The 13,505-nt window shown below is 27.8% G+C and overlaps 1 protein-coding gene across 6 annotated transcripts in view; it reads right to left on the bottom strand.

Annotated features, from left to right (window-relative positions):
- Positions 1 to 4,836: 4,836 nt before the first annotated feature.
- Positions 4,837 to 13,505, bottom strand: part of LOC123297828 (rho GTPase-activating protein 26) — a 227,983-nt gene continuing 219,314 nt past the window's right edge. For 2 of the 6 annotated variants that reach the window (XM_044879624.1, XM_044879629.1), the window contains 8 exons: positions 12,911 to 13,265; positions 12,719 to 12,824; positions 11,614 to 12,025; positions 9,206 to 9,584; positions 7,747 to 7,963; positions 6,327 to 6,389; positions 5,541 to 5,620; positions 4,837 to 4,992 (listed from right to left, as the gene is read on the bottom strand). In XM_044879624.1, coding sequence (XP_044735559.1) covers positions 4,901 to 4,992; positions 5,541 to 5,620; positions 6,327 to 6,389; positions 7,747 to 7,963; positions 9,206 to 9,584; positions 11,614 to 12,025; positions 12,719 to 12,824; positions 12,911 to 13,265 — 1,704 coding nt within the window. In that variant the 3' untranslated portion in view covers positions 4,837 to 4,900. The remainder of the gene's footprint in view (positions 4,993 to 5,540; positions 5,621 to 6,326; positions 6,390 to 7,746; positions 7,964 to 9,205; positions 9,585 to 11,613; positions 12,026 to 12,718; positions 12,825 to 12,910; positions 13,266 to 13,505) is intronic. The other 4 variants (XM_044879625.1, XM_044879626.1, XM_044879627.1 and 1 more) reach the window with 4 other exon arrangements.

Genomic DNA, 13,505 nt, shown 5'->3' with positions numbered 1-13,505 from the left:
AAAAGGATATTGATTTTTTAATTTCACGTGAATTAGTAACCAGAAATCAGACTTGGTACACATATTAATTCCGTGATACACATAGTATTTTGGTTAAATACTAATTTTAAAGAATGGTTTCATGTAAAACGACAATGAAAAATAAAAAACAAAATGTTGCTTCACTTTTCCATATAGTATAAAAGTCATTCTAAGGCCTCATGTTGAACCGCATTCCGGTAATTTAAATATTTATACTGTGATTTTATCTAAAAAAAAAATGCTTCTATAATTTGTGATATGAATTTTATATAAATGATCAGGGTCAGATTAATGTGCTGGCTAGCCATTCATATAATAGGCACTGAAATACACAAGGTTTTGTTTATACCTGGTTTATAGTCCACTCTGTGTAATGAATAACCAAAAAAACCCTTTAATCAAAAATTTTAATGTTGATAAGTTATTAAAATAATTGAATAACGAAAGCGAAACGCAAAAGAAATTATTGTTCTTATCGTTATAGCGAGTAAGAGACCATTCGTACGAGTATTAACAAGATTTTTACAAATGCGGAATTAGTTCTCTCTTTCAGTAAGATTTTCGCTTCAATGATAAATAGCTAATTTCTCATTGAATGCGAGATTTACTTATCGCAACGCAATTTGTAATTTGGGTATGTAAAATTGTAAATTTGTAATTTGGGTATCCTTGAGTATGGGAGTGTATATATATATATATATATATATATATATATATATATATATATATATATATATATATATATATATATATATATTAAGCAATGTGTATAAGAAAGATACAATTATATGTTTGGTTGTATGCTTCCTTGTATGCATGTAAAAGCATACTGAACTATTGCTCAGAGACCACATACATTAATCAACAACTGCTGAACAAAGCTACAAAAATATAATAGTATTTTTTATATTTGCATACAAGCAAACGTATAATAGTATTTTTCTTATATACATTGCTTAATGTACTCTCTCATATTCATGTAATATATATTAAAGAAATCGGTCTGATTTCATTTATTAAAAAATTAATTCAGGAAAGAAAACCTAAGAGATAATCAAAAAAATGCACCAGAAAACCTATAACTTATTTGTTTTTTGTCGATTCTCGAATTCTTAATTAAAGCCTCACTTATCAACGTTAATATTTATTTACCAACATTAAAAGAATGTATTAAAAAATTTTTTCATTTCCAATCAATGAAATCGAGTTCTGAAGAGTGTGAACTATAAGAACGTTATATGTTGATAGAAATTTATAGCAAAAAAAGGTGGAGGCTAAAACGATTTTTTGTTGTTATTGATTTCAAAAGTCAATTAATTATGAAAACAATCAATCTTATATTCCACCTATTTGTTTATTCTCATCAACCTTGTATACTTTTATGGAGAGAAACGAAATACGATTAAAAAGTTTATATTTAAAACGGAATGGATTCCATTTATATGTTCCATTAAAATTCTCTCCTAAAAGATTCACTTCAGTATAAGAGAGTGCTTTTTCTTTTTAAAACTAGCCTTTATATTGATTATGTAAATCTAACTCTAATCAATGATTCTCGTAATTTATTAAACAGTCATTAGTTGTACATATTTACAAAATTTATCTATAAAAATTTTTGGTTGTAATAAAGGTGCGACGAAACATTTATCTATATAGGACTTATTAAAAAATTTTTTTTTAATAGTAACAAGAATAATTTTACAGATATGTTCTTATATGAATTGTTCTTATATTGAATATTGAATATTTTTTCGGATTTTGTAAAGTTTAAACATAACAAAAATGAATTAAAAAATTTTTTTACCAACATCGTACTAAAAGATTTACACGCATACACAGCCTCTTAATATTACGCTGCAAACAAATATTTTTTTACATTTAAATATTCATAATAATTGACACTGAAAACATGGAATATTGATTGCAATTATAATAAGTCAAATGTATTCATGAATGTATGTTTGAAACATTATCACAGAAACGTAATATACGCTAGCTATTCCAGAATGCATATTTTTTGCAACGCTTGTAGCTATATTTTAGTTTTTTGATGCTCTAGATCGTATCCACAAAAAGAGCAAAACCAGCTCTAAAATTTCACATAAAAAAGGAGACAATACTTGAAAATACGCATTTGTGAATACAAAACTTTGTTACAATGTGAAACAAACTGGATACCGGAAGATATTATAAGTGCCTTAACATTAGAGAGTTTAGTTTTTAGGCATACACACAATTGTACAATATATAATTATCGCTTTCGCACAAAACGAAAGACCGGTTCATTTCGTATGTCCAAACTTGGATACTCACTATGTAACAAGCAATCGATGTGACCGCTCTTAAACATGCACGTGAATTTGTTTTCATGGATAAATTATCAATTGACTCATAATTAGCTTGTCTCCTCGGGTCTGGCAATTAACAAGTATTGTAAGATATGGCATAAAAATTTATTTTCAGAAAAAATTTCAATTTATACCATTCAAAATACAAGGTAATCAATTTTAAATTAAAATAATTTTGAGTATCCCCAATTTACAATTGATTTTGCGTTTCTAATTTATTTTTTATATTCATAGCGTTCGGTTCCGGCAATAATGACTAATATTAAGTAACATCTAACGGAAAAATTTTTCTTCTTCGCTAGATTTTTTTAAATTTGTTACTTAATTTCAGATTGAAATACCATGATAAAAAAATAATTATATAGACAATCCATTTTACTTAAATAATAAAATACCATTAGCACCGTCTAGACTTTGAAATTTTTGTGTGGACTATGACTGCGAATTTATTAATATGCAATATATTTTAAGAAATTCTAATGAAAATTTTCATAGCGAGCTTTAAAAAAACCAAATGAAACGTCCTGTAAATAAAAATTTTGTAATATCTTAAAACAACAACGCAATTACCAGACTGGTAAAAGAATAATTGCTATCAATATGACGTGGTAAAGATTCTCTAAAATCAATACGGGACATATAGTTCCATATTGCTTTTTGAGAATTTACGTACACTAAGTTCATTGAAGTCGTAGCAAGGGCCTTTGATGCTCAAAGATAAGTTTTTTATTTACATCCCTAGTTTTTCTTGAACAAGTGTATTAAAAAAAAAATTATAAATATGAAGAACTGAATGAAACGATACAATAAAGAAATTTTATCAGTTACAAATGAATTGCTATTTTCGGTTCATAAAATATCGTTCTTTTCCGCCTATGTTTTTGTCCATGTATATAATTTCTAATTTCCCAGATTTTAACGTGTTGAGAAATCATCAGTTCTTTTTGAAGAACAAATATTCAAGTAGGTATCTATGAAGTTAAAATTTATAAAAGAAAAAATTAATTTTTAACGCGTGAAAATAATATACCACGAGTCCAAAATGAATATGATGAATTATCTACAAAATTTTATTTTTGGAGGTATTTGGAATTTTATACAGTTTTTTGATAATTTCAGATATAAACTATCTTAATTAGATTCTACTGTGTTAATAAACCACTAAAAAAACGCAAAATTTTATTTAACCGATAAGTGCCATAATAATGCATTTAAATTATACTTTTTCAAATTTGACGAAAACGCTGAACGCAGTGGACACCATATTGCTCTGTGGTCATGATGTCAGTTAATTGTGTGAGCAAATGCACAGATACTGTAAATTATAATTTAAACTTTGTAGTTTACACAGCCGTACAGATTTACACAACAGATTAAAAAAGACTGGAAACTTTGATTTGAATTTTAAAATTTATCTTGTTATTTTTCAAACTAAAACTAATAACATTTTTCGACTGCTTTTGGCCTAGGCTATCTCAATAATATATTTTTAGATTTTTTCTCATCATATAGAGACCCTATTAACAAAATAATTTTAAAAATTTCAAATGGCTGTGAAATAAAGTTTATATTTAATGGTAATTTGTGCTATTACTAACAATTTTTAGCTACTTTTTGAGGATGTATAAACAAAAGTTTCATAATTAAGAAAATTTAGGCTCTAAAATTAAACCCTATTCTCTCTCTTGCAACACTTGCAAATTCCCTGGCATGAAAATCCGACCACGATTAAGAGCCTAAATTTAAGTATCTATTAATTTTTTTACCTAACTTATATTTATCAATCTTCTAAAAGGCAGAATTGTAAAACGGTCACAAAAAATGTAATCGTTTACCACGTTTATCATCTTTGATGACCTTAGATTAAATTTTAATTTCATTTCTAATTTTAAATTAAAAACATTTCCATTTTCTGTTCTTAACTTAACCCATTGGGTGATACCCTAGCTACGACCCCATGATTTTTATTAAACAACAGATACATACAACAAATAAGAATGAATGAAATATATAATAATTATATTATAAAATATTTTTACAAATAAATAAAGAAATATATTATTTATATTTATAATGAATATAAATTTGCAACATTTTTTTTTAAAATAAAACAGAATAACTAAAAACTTGATATAATTAATTATCCCTATATAATAAAAATAATTACACTATACAATTAATTTAATTAATTATTAATATTATCACAAATAATATGCGTTTGTTTTTGAATTATTTTTTTACACAATTTTTTAATATTTAATATACACACTGGTATGATGATTTTACATTTTAACATAAATTTTAACTAATTTTATTAACAACGAAAAATAAAATTTTATCACCGATTCTGTTTTTTGTTTGTTTGTTTTAAATCTTTGATTTATTTTGGTAACAATTTGTTTAATTTTCTTTTGTTTTTCTATCACTAACAATATTTTACTTGTATATAACAATTTTTCACATTTTCTATTGCTTATAATGTTTTTTATATATTAATTTTGTTACGTATTATAGAATTGTTTAAGCTTAAATCAAGGTAACATTTCCACGTAATTTTCGGGAACTAAACCAGTTTTACCATTTAATGTGCCTTCCAACCATCCTGGTTCCAGTGAACTTTTTACTACAAAAATAAGAAACAAAAAGACTATATAATCAAATACAGTAAACTAAAATATTACGAGTAAATATAAAAAATTTTAACTATCGAATTTTTTGAATTGGGTTGTTGAATAAAAAATAATTATCAATTGTTGTATGGCGATTGGAAAATACCGTTTTTAGCTGAAAATAGTCATTTTTACCGCCAAAATGTAGCACAATTAAATAAAAAAATTAAAAGGAAATTTTTGTTTCGTTTCAAAGGTAATTTAAAGAAAGTGTTTAAAAACGGAATTATTTTGAGCTTATATTTGGATTCAGCGATTCTGAAAACCCCCTACATAAGTTTATTTTCTATTTTTTATGTTTTACAATAGGTTAACCTTTTTTGGGATTTACAATGAAAGGGGGGGTCGTGAGACAAATTCTAAAAGTATGACTTTTTCTAAATTAAATTACGAACAAAATGAGCCGTGTTACATCTTAATCAGACTGTTCTCAAAAAAATTAGATTTAAAAACTCTATTTGCCTGTACTATAAATACATTTTATAAATTAAAAATAACTTACCATTTGTAATAATTTGATTTGGCTCAAATGATAATTCTCCATCATTTTCGCCTAAACACGCGTATAACGTGCGCACCCTTCTGAAAAAAATTCGATTAAAACAAAGTTGTTCTGAATAAATATAAGATGAACTGGCAGGATCAAATTTTAATGTATTCTAAACACAAATATAACTACGACTAAGTATGATGAATTCACTCACAAACCGCGGATCATTGCCGACAAGCAATACGAGATTAGCAACTGACCTGAATTAAAATTGATTAACTAATTGAAAATCTATGGTTCAATCAAATCATAATTTCATAGAATTCAGCGAACGAATCTTTGGATAACCACGTGCCACAAATACGCGATTAGCCGTAGGCTTACACAGTGGCTAGATATTCGATACCGATGCTTGTTTGCCATTATTTTATTATTTTATTAGCATTACTTAAAATCGATATTTCTTAAGCAATTTCGATGTCACAGTAGTTATGCTCAATTTTTGTGTAGAACTTCCAATGATCCTTTCAATTCATCCTGTATAAATATTGAAACCATTTAACTAATATATTTTAATATTAAAAATAAGCTTTTTATTTGAAATTTAGTTTTGTTATAAATGCTATTATTTTCACACAATAATTAGTCGTAAAAAACCAATGTCCAAAATACATGAAGTTTTTAAACACGCTGACAATTATCTGTTCTATTTATTGAAATACATTTCAATTTTGATAAAATCAAAACGTGTTTAGAAAAAAGCATGCACAAAATGATTAGAGATATTTAGCAGCTCACCTTACACTAAAATTAGCTGGACTAGATCTGCCGCTAGCAGATGGTGATGATGAATGAATACTCCTATAAAAGTTAGTATTTTCAATCAGCAAAAAAAAACCCATCACCGCACACCACACAACAAAAACACATACCACAAAATTAAATTATAAAAATAGGCAAATTTAAATGGGGGAATTCGAGTACAAAAGTTATACTTTATTTGAAATATAATCTTACCCGACAGGCTTTATTTGGAAATTAGTTCTATAAATTATTGGGACAAACTTTTCTGAATGATCTATAATAGATATAATTTTAATATAAACTGAATTAGCATAGTTTAATATTTTGCCCTAATATTATTAAAAGTATTAAATTTAAAATTAAAGTAAATTATTAATTTTATAGCGTTATTAAGCCAACCCTGTAGCAATTCTTATTTTTTAATCTTTGTAGATCTGTTTAGGACGCCCCAACGGGGAGGCCTTTGCTTAAAGTTTTGTCTACTTTTCTTCTATTTATCCATTCTATTTCTTCTATTCATCTATTCGTAAAACTTACAGGTTTCTTTATTATTTCCACGGTTGTAAAAATAATTTGCTATTTTAATAGTTTTTATTTAAGTCGAAAGATATTACAAAACTCTGCACATTCCCTCCATTAAATTTTCTTTTTCATAATTAATTCTCTTTGCTTTTCTGATGAAAAGTTTCTAATAAGTTCAGAAAACAATATTTTCGGAACAGCAAGTATTGAATAACCATCCATTAAGATTTCGATATAATTTTAAAAATATTGATTTCTGAATCAAATAATAAAAATAATGTTAACATTTAACCCAAAACCTTTTTGTAATGAATAATATCCAGGCCACTAACATCAAATGAAATTTAATGTTTGCAATTGTTAAAGCAACTTTTTATTTCATGCAAATGTTAATTCAATAAAAAAAAGTCAACCTCAGAATAATTTTAAATTGATTGATTTTGGTGAAAAACACACACAAAATGGTGCTCTATTGGAATTATTTTACGACGGTATCTACTTGACTAAGCGCTCACTGTTTCAAAAATTTTAATCTGTTACCACTATAATATTGTTAGCCATTATTATTTCATATTCATACAAGGATTTCATATTCCTAACTTTTGGAAATAATTAATTTTGCTTTTTTCTGAATCACTATTAGACCAAAGCTGGTCTTTCATTTGAATAGGCAATTATTTGCATCCGATCTTCCAGAGATTTTCAATATCAGTAGTGATAAAAAATTGTGTAATTTATTAAAACAGTGAGTTCCTGGACTATATTTTGACTGAATAAAATATTGAATTATTATTATTGAGTATATTAATAAAAATTAAAACGAACATGCGCACTCGTTTGATTATAATTAAAGATAATTTAAAAATAAAATTAATGAAATGTGTTTACTCACACTGATCCATGTGGTCGATAACTTTTGGCATAATGTGTACCCATTGTATTGTTACCACGTTTCGTTTTTTGCGGTGAACTATATAATCCTATTCCTATAGATCCACTATGACTATGATTACTGTTGCTAATACCATCACGTTCACGCGGTGACATTGATGATACTGATTCATTAGAGCTACTAGTACTGTTTAAAGTTTCATTTCGTATATCGTTCACTGGAATTTAAAAAAAGAATAATTTTATCAATATTGGTATAACGATTAAATTAATACATCAGTTTGCTTTATATGGTCTTGTAATTGTTGAAAATGAGTGTAATGTGGTAAACCCGAAATAAGCTATCTATGGAAATAGATAAATAGTTTGCGAAAGACGAAGATAGCCAGTTTTTGTGATGAAAATAAACCAATTTTTTGAGTATAGAGTAAAAGTGGTATTATGAGTTCTTATTTATTTTATATATATTTAATTATATGAAAAGGTTACACGAGGGATGCGCGTGTTGAAGTTTTTAAACAAAGAGCAAAGAGTTATTATATAAGCATTAGTTAAAATTTATAATATATGGCCACTGGAGGGGTATCGATGATATGTTTGCCTATTGCGCTATTGACTTTTTATCCGCCTCGGCCATCGTCGTAAATTTTCATAAAAGAAATTCATCCATCGACGTTAATTTGATTAGATTACATCTGTTATCTTAAGAATATTATAAATCTGAAGAGTTTGTTTATTTGGTTGAACGCGCTAATCTCAGGAACTACTGGTTCGAATTAAAAACTTCTTTTAGTGTTGAATAGCCCATTTATTGAGGAAGGCTATAGGCTCCTTCCTCTCTACATCTTTTGGATTTATGTTACTTTTTAAGTAACATATTGTTGGATTTATGTTACTTTTTTTAAGCCTTAACATGGGCCAAAAGCCCATGTTAAGGCTTAAGTTATTTTTTTATATTTTGTCAACAGTTTTATTGTATAAAATGACTTAAAAATTAAAATCCTTGCGAATTCCATAAAAAAGCGTATTTTGGAATTCGTAGCATGCTTTCAGATTTCTGACATTCTTGCCAGGAAATAAAATGTGATTGTCTCGATATTATAAATTAAAAACAATTCGCCATCAATGAGTATCGTTATTCGAACTTTTTTTTTTTTTCTAAGCAAAAAGTATAACAATATTAACTATACTACATCGCATCGTGTTACTGAATTACTAGTTATTAGCCTTAGCAATGGTAATTTCAATTTCTTATAACAACATTGTCAGTTTATTTTAATAAGACATCTATAGTAGTTTCTATGTAAATACGGCTCTTAATACCACCCTTATTTCATATAAAACTAAAAATAGTGTGTCAATTAATCAATTAATTTGATTTATAAAAATTTTTTTAGTTGATTAATAATTAAAGCTTTTAATATTAAAAAATTGTTAATAATTAATATTTCACTACTCACATCCACTATTATGAAATGGAGGTGGTCTATATTTATTATGTGCAGGACTGTAACCGTGCATATTGTGCAGATTACTTTCCGAATATGCAGACATTGTGTTGTTGGTGTTAATACGCTGGTGCATAATATTTCCCCGATTTACGCCACCAGCAGATTGATGATTATTACTGCCAGAAGTTAAATGTTCACTATGTGACATAAGACCACCACTACTGCTACTGCCTACATATGACGATGATATGCCACCATTCATTTCACGTTCACCACCAATTAATTGGGTGCCATCACCCATGCCACCACTAGTACTTGTCACATTATGTAAACTTGACGACATATTATTTAATGGTATTGGTCCATCATAGTATGTTTTTATCACAGCCTGTAAAATATTATTTTCAATACTTAATATTATTTGTTCCGTGCATACTTGCAGCCAACGTTAAACGATAATACGCTAAAAATTAGCACTAATAAGGGCAGGTTTTTATTATTACTTTGCACAATAAATTGAAATTTAGGCATAATTTTTTCTTTGTGTTGCTAGACTATACGACTACACGCAGAGCGAATAACACATACAACTTGTATTACAACCACTAGATTACGGCTTATTGATTATGCTTGGGAAAAATAGCCCTAAGTTTAAAAAACTTTAGTAGTTTAGTCTAATTTTCAGATTCCCAGTCTTAAAATGCAAAGGATTTTAAGATGAAAAAATATATATCGTTGTTTTTTCAAATTGTCTCGAAAACTATTAGCTTTATCGCTAAAATTCTTCTTAAAATGTTGAATTGAGTGATAGGTGATTTTTAGATTACCCGTTTTTTCAAGCAAATCGCTGTGTGCGTACCCAATGTCTTTTTTAGAAAGCGAATTAAAAGTATGACCGTCCGAAACCCTCATATGATACAAGGTATGGGCGCTCAACCATTAATTCGCTTTCAGGAAGCGAAAGAACGCATTGCATTCTTTTAATTATTTGTAATGAAAAAATCCTCAAGAAATGGTTGTTAGTTTTTAATTCATATTATGTAAAATTAGCTCAAAGAGTTCCAATAGCTTTAAATTAATAATCTAGTAATTGCGTATTTAATATTTTAAACTAGAGAATTAACGTATTATTACTGCATTATGCGTCTGGAGTAAAAAATATGCTCATTTCACCGAAAATGATGAACTGAGTTTGCATTTCGCTTTCTCACTTTTGTTGAATATTAATTTCATACGTCTCTAATACAGAGTTTGTATTATAGCATTTAATCGCACAGTCCAGTAATTATACGTTTATAGGACTATCAGAAAACAGTAAAAATATAAGCCATTAAAAATGTAAGGATTGTTTTCGTGAATCGAAAACATTTAGTAAATAATTAAGGTATAAAGATAATATTCTGTGGCATACAAAATTTGAAGCGTGCCAAATATCAAGTTGTATATGGGATATTTTAAGGAATAAGTTGTTAAGCAAAATTGAAAGAATCAATTCAATTTGGGGAAGGGTTCTTTAAAACTTAAGACGCTATTCTAGTGTGAATTTAGTAGTTTTAAAAATAAATTGTCGGAATTTCAGTTAATAGTTCAAAGAAGTTTCGAGATTTTTTAACTTTCTTAACTAGGCTTCGGTGCTTTAGAAAACCTAACCAATCGAATAGTTACCGCTCGTAACCGAGATATGTAAATAATATTCTGTCTAAAAAGTTGAAAATTTTTATATATCCTTTTATATTTTGCCTAAAATGAACGTAATCCAGTATGTATTTTGTTATAGCAATAGAGCTACATTTTTTAGAGCTAGGTATCGTTAAAAGATACTCCACCGCATCATTCAAATCGTTATAAACGAAAATAAAGCAGCGTCCATCAATTTCAAACAAATCAACAGTAATCAAGCCAAAAGTGGTTTTCTCCGATATTCGTGATTCAGTTCATTATGAATTAGTTCTGAAAGAACATAAAGTCAAAAAAGAATACTGTTTGGAGATATTGACACGTTTACATAAAAGATTGTAGATTCTGCACGCCATTCCCTTATTTAGTCCCATCTGTTTTTGATTAGCTCCTGAATTAAAATTATCACTATTTTTGATACCCTTTATCAAATTTAATTTTTAAAATTGTTGAAGGAGCTAAAATGTTTTTAAATTAAAAAAAAGCTGACATAAGTATGTTGCTTCAATAGGGGCTTTGAAGATAGCAAAATAACTATTAATGGTTTAAGGACAATTGTTTTATTGTAAATTGTAACGGCGAGTTTTATCTAATAATTTTCGGTACTTATTTGACAGAAAAGTTAATAAATTAAATGTGTATTTTCGGAGCGTCACACTAGAATACCATTTTAAACTAAAGTAAAATAAATAGGAAAAACAAGAATAGGTTGTGCAATTGTTTTTGCGTACAGTACATACATGGGTAACAGGTGGCGATGTATGTGAATGATTATATCTTTGATTGTGCGTTTGAATTTGTTGTTGTTGATTGGATATGATGTTAGAAGTACTATTATTACGATGTGGATGTGAATTATTTACAATATAATTATTTGTATTCAATTGCTGTTGGTGATGGTGCGTTGACGGCGATGAACCACGTATTAAGTCATTTGTTGTTTGATTTGTTGTTGATTGTAATTCAGGAGGATCTGGTGGACTTTTAAATATTTTCTCATAATTTTCAATTAAAATTTCCACAACAACATTATAAAATTTTATATCCATTATTGACGCGACTGTTTCTTCTTCTGGTCGTAACAATGTTGGTCCAAAACATACAGCTAAATTACTTACAGGCATTAAATTTTTATCACTTTTTGCTGCAACACTAAAACATTTAAAAAAAAGAAAAATTATTATACATGGTCTATATTAAAAGAGTTGTTCTCTGTTAACGTGTTTGTTTTGCTACAATATTGTAAAAGTGTTTTTGGCTATATGCAACTGTAAGAGAATACAAGCTTGTTGTAAAATAATATGTAATTTTTAACTCTAATGTACCACTAGAATGTTTCTCATAATATATAGTGTAGGAAGTTTTGATAAATTCTGTTAATATAGATATCTCTCTTCAACGACCAATACTATAAGTATAGTCGTTTATGTTCAACAATAAAATTGATTAACTTTCCGTTATTATTATCTCAACAATAATTTTGGTTTTTCTTTTTTTAACTCAGAACAAACGCATTAATGTCCAAGTAAGTAAGAAAATCGTAGAGACTTGCTAGCTGCTCACAGGAATCTTTAAATCACATGGGTTAGAAGTAGAGAGAGTGACAAAATTTGTTCAACTTTGTGGAGTTATATGTCTCTATTTCTAACTGAAATTATATATCTATCCAATCCTAGCTCGATGGGGCTCGATTCACTAAAAAGACTCCTCCTTCCCAGGTAAATCCTTTTCCGCCGTTATGTTGTAAAACAAATGAAAATTTGGGTGAAATTGAATTTGTGTAAGTGTCTCTGCTTTCTCTCTAATGGAATAGGAGGAACTGTACCATTTACAATTTGTACTTACTTTTTTAAATGTTTTATTAATATGTCTAACATTTCTATATTTTGTTTTGGCAGTCTATGAATTAAAGTATGAACATCATTTAAACGTAATTGTCTGGTTTCTTGTTCTAGAAAATAAAACAGAAAATTGTTAGATTCGAAAATGATTCATTAGTGTACTTTTTATAAAGAAATAAAACTAAAGAAAACTCACTTGCAGCAGCAATAAATCCATTATGATACCTAAACGTCATGATAGGTTCTGGAAGATTTCTTAAATACGTTTTTAAAGCACTGGTAATTGTTTTACTTTCCCATTCAAGACGATCATCTAAATTTGTTAATTTATCAATTTTCCTTCGATCCAAACCCATTGATAATAATTTATTAACTTTAGATGTAACACCCACGACACGATATAAACCTTGCTCTTCTAGACCTCGACTTTCAAGCACCTCTATACAACGATTAACAAATTGAAAACCAACTTCGTCTAATGCTCGTTCTTCTGGTTTTATTACTTTACTTTGTGTCGCTGAATTTGCATATGTCTGAAAAAAGTTTATATACTGAAATAAAGAAATTATTTCAGGGTTATTAATTTTGTTCGTTTCTAAAATTTGTAACCCATTCCAATAACCGATTTAATGTACCATCTCCGTTTGTAAGTGATGTACCTAATTTTTATCCTTTGTACAAATTTTTTACATATTTGTGGTTAGTGTGCTCGATACATTCATCTTTGCGGTTATTCATATTCAAATATCGGAGATATTGAATAAACTTAAGATCAAATCTCAACAAAACTT

This window comes from Chrysoperla carnea, chromosome 4 (assembly GCF_905475395.1).
Source record: "Chrysoperla carnea chromosome 4, inChrCarn1.1, whole genome shotgun sequence".
Lineage (NCBI taxonomy): Eukaryota > Metazoa > Arthropoda > Insecta > Neuroptera > Chrysopidae > Chrysoperla > Chrysoperla carnea.
Note: the sequence above shows the minus strand (reverse complement) of the source record. Positions and strands in the feature narration are given on the sequence as shown.